This window comes from Anopheles gambiae, chromosome 2 (genome assembly GCF_943734735.2).
Source record: "Anopheles gambiae chromosome 2, idAnoGambNW_F1_1, whole genome shotgun sequence".
NCBI lineage: Eukaryota > Metazoa > Arthropoda > Insecta > Diptera > Culicidae > Anopheles > Anopheles gambiae.
In genome coordinates this window covers 29,992,571-30,009,028 of record NC_064601.1, presented here as the reverse complement: position 1 = coordinate 30,009,028, position 16,458 = coordinate 29,992,571, and the positions used below count along the sequence as shown (strand labels likewise).

General features: G+C 47.1%; 4 protein-coding genes across 18 annotated transcripts; 3 read left to right on the top strand and 1 right to left on the bottom strand.

Annotated features, from left to right (window-relative positions):
- The first annotated feature begins 12 nt into the window (after positions 1 to 12).
- On the top strand, positions 13 to 1,995 carry LOC1273003 (something about silencing protein 10). Its single transcript, XM_311937.5, has one exon. The coding sequence runs from the start codon at positions 336 to 338 to the stop codon at positions 1,809 to 1,811; it is 1,476 nt and encodes a 491-aa protein (XP_311937.4). The 5' UTR covers positions 13 to 335; the 3' UTR covers positions 1,812 to 1,995.
- On the bottom strand, positions 1,838 to 5,529 carry LOC4577309 (squamous cell carcinoma antigen recognized by T-cells 3). Its single transcript, XM_001237406.4, has 6 exons — positions 5,355 to 5,529; positions 5,087 to 5,283; positions 4,662 to 5,003; positions 3,756 to 4,591; positions 2,452 to 3,649; positions 1,838 to 2,369 (listed from the first exon to the last, which is right to left on the bottom strand). Exons 1-6 carry the CDS (start codon positions 5,400 to 5,402, stop codon positions 2,249 to 2,251), a joined length of 2,742 nt encoding a protein of 913 aa, XP_001237407.3. The 5' UTR covers positions 5,403 to 5,529; the 3' UTR covers positions 1,838 to 2,248.
- An 890-nt stretch (positions 5,530 to 6,419) lies between these two features.
- LOC3290714 (transcription initiation factor IIA subunit 1) lies at positions 6,420 to 12,538 on the top strand. 14 transcript variants are annotated; one of them, XM_061645024.1, is made up of 9 exons: positions 6,420 to 6,514; positions 7,429 to 7,510; positions 8,017 to 8,124; positions 9,237 to 9,422; positions 9,562 to 9,579; positions 9,686 to 10,262; positions 10,411 to 10,776; positions 10,864 to 11,117; positions 11,206 to 12,538. In XM_061645024.1, exons 3-9 carry the CDS (start codon positions 8,101 to 8,103, stop codon positions 11,311 to 11,313), a joined length of 1,533 nt encoding a protein of 510 aa, XP_061501008.1. In that variant the 5' UTR covers positions 6,420 to 6,514; positions 7,429 to 7,510; positions 8,017 to 8,100; the 3' UTR covers positions 11,314 to 12,538. The 14 variants fall into 14 exon arrangements, with proteins under 14 accessions (XP_061501008.1, XP_061501004.1, XP_061501001.1 ...); XM_061645020.1 differs by having other exon boundaries at positions 7,429 to 7,562; XM_061645026.1 differs by having other exon boundaries at positions 6,435 to 6,514; positions 7,426 to 7,510.
- A 437-nt stretch (positions 12,539 to 12,975) lies between these two features.
- LOC1273006 (presenilin homolog) lies at positions 12,976 to 15,843 on the top strand. 2 transcript variants are annotated; one of them, XM_061649659.1, is made up of 8 exons: positions 12,976 to 13,434; positions 13,576 to 13,841; positions 13,918 to 14,348; positions 14,432 to 14,530; positions 14,596 to 14,823; positions 15,026 to 15,217; positions 15,304 to 15,416; positions 15,505 to 15,843. In XM_061649659.1, exons 1-8 carry the CDS (start codon positions 13,297 to 13,299, stop codon positions 15,658 to 15,660), a joined length of 1,623 nt encoding a protein of 540 aa, XP_061505643.1. In that variant the 5' UTR covers positions 12,976 to 13,296; the 3' UTR covers positions 15,661 to 15,843. The 2 variants fall into 2 exon arrangements, with proteins under 2 accessions (XP_061505643.1, XP_311942.4); XM_311942.6 differs by having other exon boundaries at positions 12,977 to 13,434; positions 14,596 to 14,772.
- Positions 15,844 to 16,458: the final 615 nt, after the last annotated feature.

Sequence of the window (16,458 nt, the reverse complement as noted above, 5' to 3'; positions counted from 1 at the left end):
TTGACGGTTTTGAGGTTAGGGCATTTTGAAGCAGTTTCGTACGCTACTCATTTTATCCGTTTTTTTTTTTATTCGCAAATAATCTTATGTTAAATGCGAGTATTTACTCTTTCAGTATTGATTTTTTGTGTAATTGTCCTCTAAATAAGTAACAATTTACAACAACAAAAAATAACATTTGCCCCTTCTTTTGGTGAGGCATTGGCTTCCCAGCAAATCAAAACAAACAATTGCTGTCAAAATTCCACAACAAAGCACACGTGCGTGATCCGCGTAGCTGTGCCTCCCGTTGTGGTTCCCATAATAAAACGTTTACTATTGATTAAAACGCGAAAATGCCCGACAAAATAAAGTTTGGCGATGTGGGCAGTGATTACGAGCCAACTGCTTCCGAAGATGAGTACAGTGAAGGGGAGAAGGAGTTGCTAAACAACGTACGACAGCGTAACCGCCGCAACGAGTACGATGAGGACGACGACGTGCAGCATCAAGCCGTTCTTGGGTTCGACGACGACGCCGAGGATGACTACGACAACGCTGAGTACGAGGACGAAGAAGACGAGGAGCCGGATTTTGATGAAATTCGTAAATTTGAACACGACAGCGATATCGACGACAGAGGCGAGGAGGACGATCTTCCCGATCGGTATGCGTGGGGTAAGAAGGCCGGCGCGTACTATGGCACCGGTTACAAAGACCGGGACTACGATACGCTTACCGCCCAGGAGGAAGAGATGGCACGGATGGAGGAGGAGGAAGCGATGGAAATGCAGAAGCGCCTCATCAAGGGCATGACCGATGAGGATTTTGCGCTGGACGATTTACTGTCCGATGATGATGCGAAGGAGGCGGCAGCAGCAGCAGCAGCAAAGGATGTGGACGTACTAGCGGAGAAGTCGGTAAAGAAACGCGCTCCATTTAGCAGCGAAGAAGTAATAGTTATCAAGGGAGATTTGTCGGATCTGAGCGAAAGCCAGCGGTTGGAGCTGTTTCGCAAAGAGTCGCCAGAGTTCGATGGACTGGTCAAGGAAGGTGTGGCCAAGCTGAGCGAGTGTGCCGACGTGCTGGAACCCGTTTTGGAGCTGCTGAAAAAGCATGACAAGCTGTCGCACCCACTCGGCCAGCTGTTGGTAAAGCGGTACGAGCTGCACATGCTTTACTGTAGCAATATTAGCTTCTACGTACTGCTGAAATCGCAAAGGGTGGATATTCGCAAACATCCGCTTGTGAAGCGATTGCTACAACTGAAGCGGTTAGTACAGGAGATGGAGCAGAAGTACGAGCAAACGGCAAAGGCACAGGTGGAAGCACTGTTGGAAGCACACGCGGAAGGGCTAGAAATTACATTCGAGGATGAGATGGACGGTGGAGCGTTGAAATCCAAGAAGGCACACCGCTTGCGAGTGCTTGACGAGTTGGAGCGAATGGATTCAGGAACGGAAGACGACTTGGTAGATGCCGGAGAGGAGGAAGGAAGCGATGCTGAACAATATTCTGCGAAGCGTAGGAAGTTGGACGACGTTGAGGAGGAGGAGGAGGACGTCGAGGAGGCAGAGGAACAAATGGAGGACGAGGAAGAGTTTGACGTTGATGGGAAGCGCAAAATCACCTACCAGATGGCCAAGAACAAGGGTCTATCGGTACGCAAGCGTAAGGATCAGCGTAACATTCGCGTGAAGAATAAGCTGAAGTACCGCAAGGCAATCATTCGACGAAAGGGCGCCGTGCGAACCGTTCGCACCGAGAGCAAACGGTACTCGGGCGAGAGTAGCATCAAACCGTACGTTAAGAGAGGAATTAAGCTTAAGTAAGTTCCCCGTGACACGGCACAGCAGTCTTCTGATCCATGACCCGTGGATGGGCAAGGGGCTGTTGTTCACAAGCAGATTTATTTCCAAACACTTGGTACGTCTGGTGTGCGGCGTGACGGCGCACGTGTTACATTAAAGGAAAAGCAATTAAAATGTTTCAATACAAAAATAGCGGGAAAAGTAACTGGTCCATGTGGATTCGTATCTATGAGAGTTGTTGTTTGAAAGAATCGATCGTTAAATATGAGAAAATGTGCTTGGGAAGAGAGTATAAGTACTTGAAACAGATAAGGAAAACATGTACGAATTTTCTTACTAATGAATATGAAAGCAAACAAGCGTTACTTTCCATCGAAGATGGCAATACAGCCAAATTATAGAGAATATTTATGGAAACACGAATTGTGTTAGCCAGCACTATCCTACACATGAGCTAGTTACTTAAGCAATAATTTACGAAAATCGTCATTCGATTTCGGCTTCTCCTCCGAGGCTGCCGCTGCGCTTCTCTTCAAGACGGCGGTTGGAATCATTGGCGATAGTTTCTGTTTTACGTCCCTGGAAAGAGAGCGAAGCAAAAAACTCGTTTAAATCGTGCAAACGTCACTACCCTTTACACAATTGAACTATTCAATCTTACCATTTGCCCAGCAGCTTCTTCCCGGAGCCCAAACTAGAGCTGGAGCCGCCACTATCCCCCACCGATAGGGTTGGTTCCGCTGCGGTTGGATTCTTCTTGGGCGGCGGTGACGAGATGGCGACAGTGATCGTGAAACCATCAATCACGTGCTGATCCATCTTCAGGACAGCATTTTTGGCGGACGTTTCCGTTTCGTACTCCAGGTACGCTAGGCCCTTCGATTTGCCACTCCGGAAGCACACGATGCGTATGTCCTTGATCGACCCGAACGGCTCAAACAACCGCCGCAGTTCCTCTTGCCCCAAATTGAACGGTAGCCCTTTGATGAACAGTTTGTTCGGTTCGAACGACGACGAGTACTTGAACTGATGTGGACGAGTTGTCTTGTCGCGTGCTACGTTCGAAATGAATACCGGCCGACCGTTCAGTGGACGTCGGTCGAAGCTGAGCGCTTTCGGGACTTCTTCTGCACTGGCCAGCTGCATATAGCCGAAGCCACGGCTTTTGCCCGAACTCGAGGCGACCAGTTCTATCGATTCGATCGCTAGGTCGGGGAAAATCTCGCGGATATCTGTTTCCGTTACCTCAAAGCTAAGATTGCTGACGAACACCTGTCGGCTTTGGTCGCCGCCAGCTTTCGCGTCGCTTTCGCTATCGATGTCGATTACGGTTTGCGGTTTGGATGGCTCCGGTTTGCTGTGGTCATGATTTTTGGAGCTGCTATGGAGGGGTGGAATGGCCGGTGTTTTAAACTCTTCCTGCCGTTCTCCCACCGTATCGGACAGATTATCGTTGGTTCGTTTCACTTTTTTCTTCCCCGGTGGTGAACCGCCGGCTCCGTCCATGGAAGAGGCCTGTCTTTTCGCGGCCGATGCGTCCGAATCCTTGTGTGCGGTTGTTCCCATCGCTTCTGGACGCTTGCCCTTCGTTGCACGATTTGACGGACCATTTTTGGAAATGGTCTTGTAGTACTTCTCGATCGTAGCATTGCACAGCTCCTGACAGCTTATCAGCTGCTCCAGCGAACCGTTGCACCGCTCGAATCGCAACCAAGCGGCAGCCAGCGTTTCGGGATCATCCAGCCCAGCGGTGGTAATGGATTTGCGGTACAGTTTACGCGCTGCTTCGGGGCCTCGTTTTGCTTCCATTTCGATAAACTCAATCCACAGCCCGACACGGGACGAATTATCGGAGCTGGCTGTAAGCGAAAGGATACAATAATTCTCATGTTGTGTTTCATAAGCCGAATTACACCAGCCAGCACACAGTTGAACCGGAAAAGCTTTCGAATCGTCATTACTTACCCATCACACTGTACCAGAGGTCGCGCCCTTTGTTCGGTTCGCCCAGCGCTTCGTACTCAAGCCGGCCCCAGTATTGCAAAATCTTGCACTGTGGATCGGCCAACACGCCCCACGTCCGGCCCAGCTGGTTCCAGGCAAGGTCAAAGTTGGCGCGCAATATGTCGCGCTCCTTTTCGCTGGCAAAGTCAGTCACGCGCCGTAAGTACGTCAAGTACTCGAGCCACACCTTCACCGACGCTTCCGGTGTCTGCAGCCCAGCGGACGCTACATCCTCCATGATCTTCAGGATGGTCATCTTGGAGGTTGGCGTCGCCTGCCGCTCAACGATGCGCATCTTCTCCACGTACAGCTCGGCGCTCCACGTACAGTTGCGCAGCGCTCTGTTGACCAGGTCGAGTTCGGTTTGGCGAAACACCGGCGAGGCCGTATTATCCTCCGCGTCCGGCGGGCAACGGTGCAGATAGCGCACATACTCGTGCCAGACTGCCCCATCCAGGCAACATTCGGTGACCATACGCTCGTACAGTATTTGCACCTCGTCGTCGTCGAGCAGCGTTTGGCAATCGGCGATATACTTTCGGTACAGATCCGCCCTCTCCTGGTGGCAGTGCGCTTCCAGCGCGGCGAGCGCTGTTTCGTGGGGAAGCATGCGCTGCAGCGCTTCCTTGGCCTGTTTGTACCGTCGTTCAAATTTTTCCGCGTCCAGATCGGTCAGCACATCTTTGTACTTCTCGCACAGTAGCTTATACTCGATGTACGAGTCCTCCATGTTGCGGAGCGGTATCTTCAACTCCTGCTCATAGATTCGTGCCAATCGATTGAAGCTGGCGGGAGAGCTAAAATACAAAGTGTTTAAAAAATAACGTTGATTTGCAAAAAAAAATCCCCCTGCTTCGCGCAACTTACTCTCCATCTTTTGTCAATGTATCCTCTCGGTACGCTTCAAAGATGGAACGTCCCTTCATCGTGTGCAAACCGTAGGTCGGGATTAGTGTTTTCCAAATTCGCTCCGCAATCGTTTTGCTGTCCGTTTTCATTGCCAGCGCGGCAAACTCCAGCGCTACCTCGGCCGAGTAGTAATCGCTCAGCGCGCGTTGGAAAAGTTTTTCCACCTTCTCCACCTCTTCGTCGGTCGTCGCGAGGGAAGATTCAATTTTCAACCACCGCAGCCAAATCTCGGGCGACAATGGGTACATTGCAGCAAATATTTCAGCACTTTGGCGAATCTTATCCAGGTCATTCATTTGGCTAAAATTTAAAAAAGAAAAAATACATTCCACCCCTTGCAGTAGCCGCTACTGCCACCGATATATACACAATTTAATACGTACTGCGCAACTTCCAGCAGCTCAGCGTAGTTGTCGTAGTTGTACTTGTCGCCAGCGATTTTGGTAAGAATCTCGATGTACTCCTTTATGTGTTTCGATTCAATCGACTCATCGTTATCGTCATCCTCCGTATCTTCGTCCTCCGTGTTGGTACCTTCGGACGAATCATCTTCCGTGTCGGCACTTTCATCCAGCGCGTCCTGCAGGAACAGGCAAACACAATACACCGGGTCAGTGCAATGAGACGCGAAAAACGCGAGCATATACGTACGATTTCAATTATCTCGTCTTTGGGGTCCTTCATCTCAGCGTCCGACATGGTTGGGAATGGGTAGTTGCTATTTTTACACAAAATAAACGCACAATACTCTACAAACTCCACTCCTCCGTTTTGTTTCGTTTAATAACCTTACAAACTGGGCCACAACAACATTTTGACGTTTGTTTTTTTTACGCAAAGCGCCCGCTGAGAACGTTCAAAAGCAGCGTGTACACGTATGGAGTTTGGGGTAACGCAGCTTCGCCAATCAAAGATCTATGTGAACGATTTATTCATTGTCTGCATGAAATGTTCCAAAAAAAATTATTATTCATCCATTTTAATGAATATTAACTTTGTAAAAAGACGACTCAAACAAGAAATCGTGAAACATCGGCCACACTCCGTGTAGTTGGTGCTTGAGCAATGCTGAAAAAGAAGCATATCGGAACATCCGTGATGGTAGCCAACAGAGTGACCAGTAATACCGATTTTTCTGTATTCCTACCGATTTTTACTATACCTACTGATTCACAGATAACCACCCTTAAACTACCGATTATTAATTTATCCTATCGAAAATACAGATTTTCTCATAATACTTACCGAAAAGACATCAAACAATTTCCCAATTGAGCTAATGCAGTAAACTCCCTATGAAATAAGGAAATCACTAGCGACCAGAACCAAAAGTTCAACACGTGATTCCCATTTCTGCACTTCATGCGATAAAATTTAACGTGATGGTAAAATTGTATATGGGATTTTACAGAAAAAAGCGATTTTATTATACGGCTGAATATATAAATAAAAAACCGACAATTTTCAGATCGACACTTCAGAAAAGCCTCATTCGTGTGACTGCTATGAACCAAATGTGATGCATTTTTTTTAAATAAAAAAGGATGTATTTATTCGTGCAGTTAAGATACTCGCCTCCCCCTTCACCTCCACTTAACACTTCGAAAACATACCGAAAACTACCGATAGCAATTGAAACTCCTACCGAAAATTACAGATAAACTTTTGACGCTCCTACCAAAAACCGCCAAAAAAATCTGGCCACACTGCCTGAAGTAGACATCACGGATAAACGAACTTTCGCACCATTTCTTGTTCACCGAAAAAGTGCGTGCGGTCGTGTGTTTTGTCTGAAGCAGAAATTTTACAAGGTCCGGCAAAAAATATTGTGCATTGTGTGGGAAAGATTGTGTATTTGCGCATAGAATTGTGTAAATGAAGCTCTCCCATGAAATGTAGGCATTCTCTTGGGCCAGTGTCTATGGGACTTGCTAGAAACGCGCAAACCTCACAATACAATCGCCCGTAGGGACGGCATCACGGAACCCTACGGAAGGAAATCTGAAACTCTGATCGCATCCGACCGCACATTGTGCTCCTATGAATAGCGGATATCCGTTCAGATCCCGGCATTGTCTTCCGCAAGCTTGCAGTTCGCTCTATTCAGCACTATCTCAAGCCTGCTCTTTCCTGGAACGGCGGAAACTCGCTTCAAGCCAACGAAGCAAAACGGTGATAGAGAAGAAGAAGCACTTGTAGCCTACTGCCGGGAGCTATGTCTACGTAGAAGGAGAGAAATATACCACCCCAAGAACAGCGCAGTGCAAATGTACCGTCCGGTCGCGTGATCGTTTGCCCTACGCTGCTTCCATTTCACGGACATAGTGCGCGGCGTATTGGTGCCGTGTCATCACCGTGCTGCATCAGTGTTCCCATTTCCCTTGGCGGGTTTCTCCTCATTCCTCCCCCCCCCCCCCCCCTCCTCGGTTCCAAGAACGAAACTGCTGCCGCTGACATTCCGACGTTCGAGTGACAGTTGTACAAGTATACAGTATTGCTCCTGCTGCATTGCAAAAGCGCAGTGTCGTTTGTTCACGAATTCCGGCATCGGCGCCTACTCGATCCTCACTTAGTGGGCCGGCTGGGTAGAGGGGGGGCTCGTGTCGCGTGAACTAAGATCCATGGGTAGTTTTGTTGCATTCGTGCAGTTATCGCTGCTTAACCGCATACGCTGATGTAAACATAATCCTTTTAACCCATCTCGTGCTTGTTATGTTTCTAGCAGGGCCGATTAAGCCGAAGAAGACGAAGCAGCAGAAAACGGACAAAACAGTGTGTGAAATGACCAGTGCCAAGTACGGCCGCCAGTGAGTGTTTCGGGCGGCAGTCAAAGCACACGCCAAAGCCGACTACCTTTTCGTACGTCTTCGGCCATCCGGTGTTTCGCTCCCGTGCAAGCCTTGTGCAAAACGAGAGAGAGAGAGAGAGAGAGAGAGATCGTACTGGGCTCTAAAGTATTGCGAAGCGCTGCCAGAAAGTGTACAGCACATCACCCAAATCCCTATATATGAACACAAGGGCCGTGTTTTTCACGCGCCACCCTTGAAGCGTTATCACGGTTCGGCGGCAGCTACAGCAAAAACATCACGCAGCATTTTCCTACATCGCCCAGCCATCTCTCTCTCCCTCTCTGCGGTGTGCGGTTTGTTCCGTTTCGCGTGTTTGCTAACTGTGCGTGTCTAAGTGTGTGTGTGTTACGTGTGTGTTTGTCCGCAACAATATCCCGTTCTGCTCAAAGTACACTCGGCATCGAGGCTTCCGCCCTATCGGAAGGGTGAATCTCATGACGCATATCTTCATACGATTCTTTTAGACCTGAAAGTGTGTTTAAAGTGTGATTGTTGGTGGAAGCAAGGATTCCTGTTGAGAGGAAGTTGATCAAAGGACAAGCTTCACCATGTCGCTCAGCCAAACCTCGGTGGTAAGTGAAAACAAATGTTAAACAATAAATGCAACAAGTTGTTCCGATTGCCGAATCCCGATTCAAATTCTGATGAACAACTAGCTGTGATAATTTTCTTGAATCACCGTCCTTCAATCATTGTAAGGCCAGTCTCTGAATGCCAAAGTGTAATGGTTCACCGATAAGAGCGTGTAATTCGATAAAAAGTTTGAGCCCTCTCAATAGTTTGCAATTAGATACAATACTATTGATAAGCTGATAACAAATGATGGTCGAAACAAATGGGGGTCGTTCCATATGCTTTGCCGCAAAAGAACGGCCCGAGAAAAAAAGATGATGATGATGATGATGATGATGAGAGCGCAGGGAGGAGTTTTCACAACAGGTTGTCAATAGCAACACGAGCGTTGAGAGAGCTTTTCGACGTGCTGCTGAGTGTGATGTACTAATTTTAACCCATATGGTAACATCATCAATAACAGTGTTATCATGGTTTGGAATGCAATTTAAATTTTAAGATAACGGCATAAAACGATATTGCGAATGATATATGACGGTAAGCAAAATTAGAACAAATTCTAATAATAAACTCTGGTGTATCGTTTATTCTGTCCCCTATATTGAGAACCTTGATCGGCAAGGTACTTCAAAATATAGAAAATATGAAATGTAAGCCTTGATGCGCCTGTTGCACTGCAGCAAATACGAAAATAACATACCACAATGTGGTATGGTGCAACTGCATGTGGTACTACTGTGTGATTTTTACGGTGCGGGGGTTGAGGAAAACGGAGGGGGTAGCTGTTTATCTCATTTATCAGTTAATACTTTGTTTCAACGCTGGTCATTTACGGCGAGCAACCATTGGACAAGATCATTAATAACGAAATTAGATGGTGGACTTCCCCGATGCGCTTGTGCAAGTAATTAAATACTTTTAGGAGTGCAATATGCTTTAATGTACAAGCTTGTGTTCAATCGCTTTGGAACAATCTTGTTTGTGCATTAACGCGCAGTAATTATCCACAGTCGAATAGTTCACAGAGTTTTCATAAATTCCGTTAAATTAAAGTGTGTTTAAAAATCTTTTTTCTAATCGTTTTATTTTATATTTCTGTATTTTCCCTCAGCTAAAAGTCTACACCACGGTCATTGACGATGTCATCGCCGGTGTCCGGGATGCGTTTCTCGATGAAGGTGTGGACGAGCAGGTACTGCAAGAAATGAAGCAAGTGTGGACGTCGAAACTTTTGGCTTGCAAAGCTATCGAATCTACCCCAGAATCCCAAGATCAGCAGGCTGGGGGAAATGCGAAGGTAAGGTTTATGGTTAAGTTTTTCCCAACGAGAGAAGTTTATTGTGTTCGAATATGTAAATAACATGTGTTTTTTCTTACATTTAATCGATCCTTTTTAACTTACCATCGCCCATACCAATGACACACGGATAACACAGTCTGCCTCACACGCAAAGGTAAGAAAAACCAAACCTAATCATTTACTCTGCAGGATTACAATATTGTGTCAATAGTTAGCAAAATGGACTCATGCTTTCCTCTTTGTCCCAAAACACTTTACAGAGCAATGGAACGAAGAAATCAAAGGCTGCCTCAGCCGCGGCTTCCGCCGCAGCGACGTCAAACAATCAGCAGGAAAATGGAAAAGCAAACATTATCACAAAGACCGAACCAGGACTGAAAAATGCAAACGTACCTGCGTTGGTCCCGGCCGGAAGTGCACAGCCAGCGGTACCGAATCAGAACGCCACTACAGCTGGTGGTACCACTACTACGACGACGGCAGCGAATACTACATCAACGGCAGCTGCACCAGCACCAGCACCAGCAGCAGCAGCAGCAGCAGCAGCACCAGCACCCCAGCAGCAGCAACAAAATTCGGCCCCGGCTGCTGTCGTGGCGGCTCTCGATCCGAACAAGCTGGTTGCCATCCAGATAACGCTACCGGCGCAACCGAACGTCGCCAACAGCCAGCCGCGCGTCCTGACGATCCAGGTCCCGGCGTCCGCTCTGCAGGAAAATCAGCTACAGCAGGTGCTTACCAGCCCGATCATTTCCTCCATAATGCCACTACCGCCACACATCGCGTCGACCGTACTGCAACAGCATGTGAATGCGTACTTGCAGAATCTGAATATAAGTAAGTTCTCATCAGCTTGAGTGGTTTTTCTTTGTGATAGTATCGCAATTAGTGATGTTGTTTTAATGGATCCTAAAACATTGCTCTAAACAAACGATTGCCAAAAGATGTTCCTCATACCAATGTTGTTCTTTTCCTGTATTTGTAGATGCCGTACCAATCCAGAAACAGCTCGATGGAGCTTGTGACGATGACGGTTTCATGGTAGGCGAAACACCAGAAGTAGAGGTTTCACCCATCAGCTACAAACTTGTGGAACTATCGCCAAACGAACCCCTGGAACGGTATCGGCTCGATCGGCAACTGATAAGCGGGCTTGTAGCTGGTCAACGAACCAATCGCTGGTCCTCCTCTGCAAAGGAAAGTAACGAACCAATTGCTTGCAGTAGTAGCAGCAGCAGCAGACACGGAGTTCGGTCAAAAGCATCTGCGGCCGCAAGAAATGCTCGACGTCGTCACCCGTTTAGAGCTGCTCAAGCTAAAGCTGTCCCTGTTCTCAGCGATCAAGAGCAAGGTAACTGAGCAACAAACAAGGTCCATGAATAGGAGAATATGTGCTTACCGTTGAACATTGTTTCTGCGTTTGTTTCTGTTCGAGCAGCTCTTACGTTCCACATCTGCAGTAGTCTTCAGCTTGACGGTGCCGTAGATACGTCCGACGAAGAGGGAAGCGACATCAGCGACGACAACATTGTCGACGATGACGACGAAGATTTGGACAAGGAGGAGGAGGACGACATGGAGGCCGAAGGTGGCGCAGAAGAGGAACCGCTCAATAGCGAAGACGACGTTACAGATGAAGACGCGTCCGATTTGTTCGATACGGATAATGTTGTCGTTTGCCAGTATGATAAGGTATGTGAGAAAAGGGCATTTATTTGGTATTGTTTTTATATTAGCTATTAAATTTTTTTTTCTCTCCATTCGCTGATTTCGTTTCCAGATCACGCGATCTCGTAACAAGTGGAAGTTCTATCTTAAGGACGGTATCATGCATATAGGTGGCAAGGATTATGTGTTTCAAAAATCGAACGGCGACGCTGAATGGTAAGCGCAGCAGCAACCACAAATCAACCAATCGGCGGAAAACGGCGAATTTGAGTGCCTAGCAGCTGGGATGTGTGTTTCGGTGTCATTCTTAGTGCGACGGACGGGGGCGTTTCAGAGTTTATAGTAGAGCGAGAGAGATAAAAAAAAGCCTAGTGGAAGGTACATTATTGCCATTGCAAACGGTAGAACATCTGCAAGCTGCACTGAACAGTAGGGTAGATCAACGATTTTAGATAAATTACTGCGAGAGAGCTGTGTGCTGCGGTGGTCGAGTAGAAATGCATCAATGCAAGGAAGCTGGGAGAAAACCCACTAAATGAAGCAGCTTTGTGTGAGGTTTTGGCAAGATTGTAATATGTTTTCGGCAAACCGATACGAACCCATACGTCGGGATACGGATATCCATCACGTCTACGCTAATAAACCAAATGGGGTGAGTTTGGCAACTTCGGCTTAAATGGCCATCGCAAGTCTCACTCGCAACTCCCCTCCGCCCTTACCGTACCAACCAACGAATGGATCAAACAGCAGGAATGCCATTTGTAGGTGTGGTAGAGATCACCACACAGTCGATCGATTTTTGTTTTTACTAAACAACGAGGAAACAGAGTTTGACTTATCGGAAATAGGAACCATCCCGGGGTGCGCTTTGGCCGCGGGTTTATGTTCAGTAAACCTAATCTAATCTATCCCCCATGCAAGGGAGAAGTGAAAGCTTGATAGATCGGCAAAATGGAAATGAATCAATTAACAAGATAACTCAAAAAGGTACACAAGTTTGTAAACGATTCCCGCATATTTCAGTAAATGTCGAGTAGGAAGTGCATCATAATATACTAAGAATGTGAGCTATTTTTACACCATCAAAGAATGATTCAGGGCAGTTGTCATGTTCATACGTTCGACTTATTGTTTTAACAACTCGCTCAACAGGACACAATCCTCGGTGTTAGCGTGTGTTTGTGTTTTATTTTCATCTACCAATTTGCACATCCCTCGTAGAGTTGCATCCTATCCGACTTGCGTTATTTTCTTCTGTGCAGCACTTGGTGCAATTTCGTCATAACATAACGTTAGAATTTTTCGCTAGCACTAATGTGTAAAAATATAAGTGTAGATTGTGGTGGAATTGCTTGTTTTTATTGTAATAAAGTAAGAGGACGAGTTTTTTTTTCTCTTGTGTACGTAGTGCATAATAAAAATTACAAAAATACCTTCAAATACAATCTTCTCGCGGAGAGATCTATAACGTGACGGTTTAATCTTGTTCATCCGAAATTAGGCAATAAATGACTCTTTAATATAGCTGCATGCAGTTAGTGCAGTTTCTGAGGCTTTGTACAAATTAAAAATTAAAATGCGAAATATGATTTCAAACGGCTGTCTCTGCCCACATGTGTCATATTTAACTTTTCCCACCGTTCAAGGTGTCTTTATTAAGGAGGTGAATTGTTAGCGCGTTTTCCGGGCGCCATCATTGAGTATTGTTATGTCAAATCGCATACAATTTTCTATACCCCCCTACAGCCCTCCCCGATTTTAATACCGGAGCCCCCAGTATTGTTATGTCAAGTCGTGAAATGTCAATTTGCTCTGAAGCACTTCACCTCCTATTATCCATACACCTTGCCACCGTTCCCGGAACTGTCAGCTGTCAAACGGTGCCTGAAAAGGCACAACCTTCTCTTTGCAGGCGCATAATGGATACATTGTAAAAATCACGGACTGTTTCAGATTTGTGTGAGTCGCAAAAATAGTGTCTTTGCCGTGGATACTCCTTTAAAATCTTAGATGACCCCAACTGTCCATTTCTCAAGAAGAAAAGCATTCAGCAGGCGGGTGAAGTAGCAGCACAATACAGCGCCCTAGCGCCCATACCAGGCTGTTTTATTATATACACACACACACACTCTCTCTCTGATGTGAGCAAGCTGGCGGGTACTCCATAACAAACATCCGGACACTTTCTTCCACCGCCACTGCAATGGACGGCCATATCAACATCGATCATCATCAACCGACGGCAGCAACGGCACAGGATGCGTCCGATGGGCGCGGCTCGCGGAAACGCTGGCAAAAGATGCCCGCCGACGCTAGCAGCTCTCCACATCCGTCCTATGGGGTGAGTGTCGCCGAGAGGGCTCACAGAGCTTTGTTTACACTGGACGGCTAGTGGCGTGAGTCATCGTCCGGAGAACAAGGGGGGTTGTACTAATTTGCATCTGTTTCGATCGATTATCTACTCCGTATCGCGTGTATCTAGACAACCGATTCCATCCCGCAAGTGACAATACGTGATACAAGCAGCCGGGGACGAGCGGGTCCATCGCGAGGCTCCCCTTCTGGCAACAGCTCCCGGCAGCGGCAACAGCAGCAGCAGGAACAGGAGCAGGCGTTGAATGAGGAGGAAGGACTCAAATATGGTGCGCAACATGTGATAAAGCTGTTCGTTCCAGTGACCCTTTGCATGATGGTCGTGGTGGCCACAATTAGCTCGATTAACTTTTATACCATCAAGGATGTGTACCTGTAAGTAGGCGACGGTGTCTTGCGGCTATGCGTAACAGTTGGGGTAATTTATGGTGCTTTTCATTTCCCGTTTCAGCGTCTACACGCCGTTTCACGAACTAACGGACGACACGGGCACAAAGATATGGAATGCTCTCGCAAACTCGCTAATCCTGATGACGGTGATCGTCATCATGACCATACTGCTCATCGTCCTGTACAAGCACCGCTGCTACAAGGTGATCCACGGTTGGCTGATCCTGTCCTCCCTGCTGCTGCTGTTTCTGTTCAGTGGCCTTTATCTGTTTGAAATTCTGCGAGCGTACAACGTCCCGATGGATTGGTTTACGGCCGGGCTGCTTGTGTGGAACTTTGGTGTGGTGGGCATGATCTCAATCCACTGGCAGGGTCCGCTCCGGTTACAGCAAGGCTATCTGATCTTTGTGGCCGCACTGATGGCACTGGTGTTTATCAAGTATCTTCCAGAATGGACAACGTGGGCTGTACTAGCTGTGATATCAATTTGGGGTAAGCTGTGTAGTAGTCACTAAGGTTGGATTTGATGATATTTCGTTGATATTTATTTTCGTTTTTTATTTATTTTTTTATAGATCTAATTGCCGTACTTACCCCTAAGGGGCCTTTGCGAATTTTGGTCGAAACGGCGCAGGAGCGTAACGAGCAAATCTTTCCAGCTCTAATCTATTCATGTAAAATGCACCACAAGAAACGTTTAAGCAGCGTGTGTATTAATGTGCTCTTTACCCCTTTACAGCAACCATCATGTATTCCTACCTCGGCACACACACGGATCCGGATCGTGCGGCACCGTTGTCTGGCGAGCGGACCATCGGCACTGGGCCGGGTAGCGCTGGCGGAGGCAGCCGACAGGCTGGTGGGTACGGTGCAGTCAATAACCACGGCCCAACGCAAACCGGAGCAACCGTAGAAGGTATGCGGCTGGTTGCCATTCCCAATGATAGAACGCATGATTTGCCCAGGGGTATATGTTTTTTACGATTTTTGCTTGCCTATTGTATCTGTGCCTCTACATAATCGCTAATTTTCCTCCGTGCTAACTAACACACTAACAAATACAGTACTTCTCTTGGGTATCATCGGTCTGCTTTCCCCCTTAATATTCTCATCCAAGTAGCTTTGAAATGCTCCTACTAACGTAGCGCGTAATTCAATTGGTATTGCAGATCAGACGGCCGGTTTTACGCAGGATTGGGCGGCAACGGCTAACCAAAGAGTAACGAGGCGGCAAATTGAGGTGCAGGCCAACATTGCCAACAATCCGTCCCGGCCTGAGTACCGTACCGTCACGGCAGAGGCAACCCGCGCAGGACAGGATCCGCAGCTCGGTGGTGCTCTGTATGACCAGGCGGAAGAAAGTAAGAACGAAACGGAAAACATTACTGTTTTGTCCTCGTGCTAAATGTATTATTGATCCCTTTTCAAACTGACTGACACGTTGCAGGAGGCATTAAGCTTGGGCTAGGTGACTTTATCTTCTACTCCGTGCTGGTTGGCAAGGCATCGAGCTACGGCGACTGGAACACCACGATAGCGTGCTTTGTGGCAATACTGGTGGTATGTATTGGCGTCCGCCCACCGCAGACGAGCTGCTGGGACCCCACAAGTAACTCAAACCTTGCTTCTTGTCTTTCCCGCCAAAAAGGGTCTCTGCCTGACGCTGCTGCTGTTGGCCATCTTTCGCAAAGCATTGCCGGCACTGCCGATTTCCATCTTTTTCGGGCTGATCTTTTGCTTCGTCACGAGCGTGATTGTGAAACCGTTCACGGAAGCGCTTACGCTGGAGCAGGTGTTTATTTAGTTAATGCAGCAACACGGGGATAAGGAAGTTGTAGGTCCGGTTTTTGCCGGGTTCAATGATTGGATTAGGGATTAGGCGCAACAAAACAAACGTGCTCAAATCCATGCCGAGCCGTGTTTTCTAGCATATCTAGCTCGTTTATTTATATCGTAATATTTTAATATCGTGTAATCAAAAAAACAACCCGAGAGACAGCGAGCGGCGGGAGTTAGATAGTGAGAAAGTGTAGGTGAACGTACCGCCACTAACAAACACGTAACGCGTATTGGCTTAGTTGAAACGGGGATGCAAAAGTAACATGTACGCTACACACACACACGGTCCATCATGCTTGAATTTGGAAATGGTCCTCCTGATCAGACTTAAGCGTTGCTTACCATTTTACACACATTACACACGTGCATTTTTGTATTTTGTGCATCACATCCGTACGTGTTCGATCCGTAGATGAATGTATCCTTTCTTGGATGTGTGTATGTATGAATGTGTATGTGTGGATGTATCCCCCCTGTCCTAAGACATTTTACACTTCATCCTGGCGATTAGGGGAATGCGTTGCATTTCTTGAATGCTCCATAATTGGTGTATTGATGTTTTTCTCTCCCGTCCTCTCGGAGGCATTTGATCTTCCCGTGGGCCCCTGTTTTGATGCGTAAAGGAGGAGACATATTTTGAAGAGTGTAATCACCCGGCAACTAGGGAGACACATGACTGCATACATAAAATTTGTACCATTTTAGAGCGGAGTATAATCGTTATGCTATTTCTTTTCTTTACATAATATACAACCCGGTAACC

Bases quoted from the DNA above. Each gene is read 5' to 3' on its own strand.
- LOC3290714 (XM_061645024.1), top strand. From the start codon at position 8,101: ATGTCGCTCAGCCAAACCTCGGTG. The intron at 8,125-9,236 runs GTAAGTGAAAAC...ATTTTCCCTCAG, and splicing joins CGCTCAGCCAAACCTCGGTG to CTAAAAGTCTACACCACGGT. The intron at 10,263-10,410 runs GTAAGTTCTCAT...CTGTATTTGTAG, and splicing joins CTTGCAGAATCTGAATATAA to ATGCCGTACCAATCCAGAAA.
- LOC1273006 (XM_061649659.1), top strand. From the start codon at position 13,297: ATGGACGGCCATATCAACATCGATCATCATCAACCGACGGCAGCAACG. The intron at 13,435-13,575 runs GTGAGTGTCGCC...GCGTGTATCTAG, and splicing joins CTCCACATCCGTCCTATGGG to ACAACCGATTCCATCCCGCA. The intron at 14,824-15,025 runs GTATATGTTTTT...TTGGTATTGCAG, and splicing joins AACGCATGATTTGCCCAGGG to ATCAGACGGCCGGTTTTACG.
- LOC4577309 (XM_001237406.4), bottom strand. From the start codon at position 5,402: ATGTCGGACGCTGAGATGAAGGACCCCAAAGACGAGATAATTGAAATC. The intron at 4,592-4,661 runs GTAAGTTGCGCG...TTTGTATTTTAG, and splicing joins ACATTGACAAAAGATGGAGA to CTCTCCCGCCAGCTTCAATC. The intron at 3,650-3,755 runs GTAAGTAATGAC...TTTCGCTTACAG, and splicing joins CCTCTGGTACAGTGTGATGG to CCAGCTCCGATAATTCGTCC.
- LOC1273003 (XM_311937.5), top strand. From the start codon at position 336: ATGCCCGACAAAATAAAGTTTGGCGATGTGGGCAGTGATTACGAGCCA.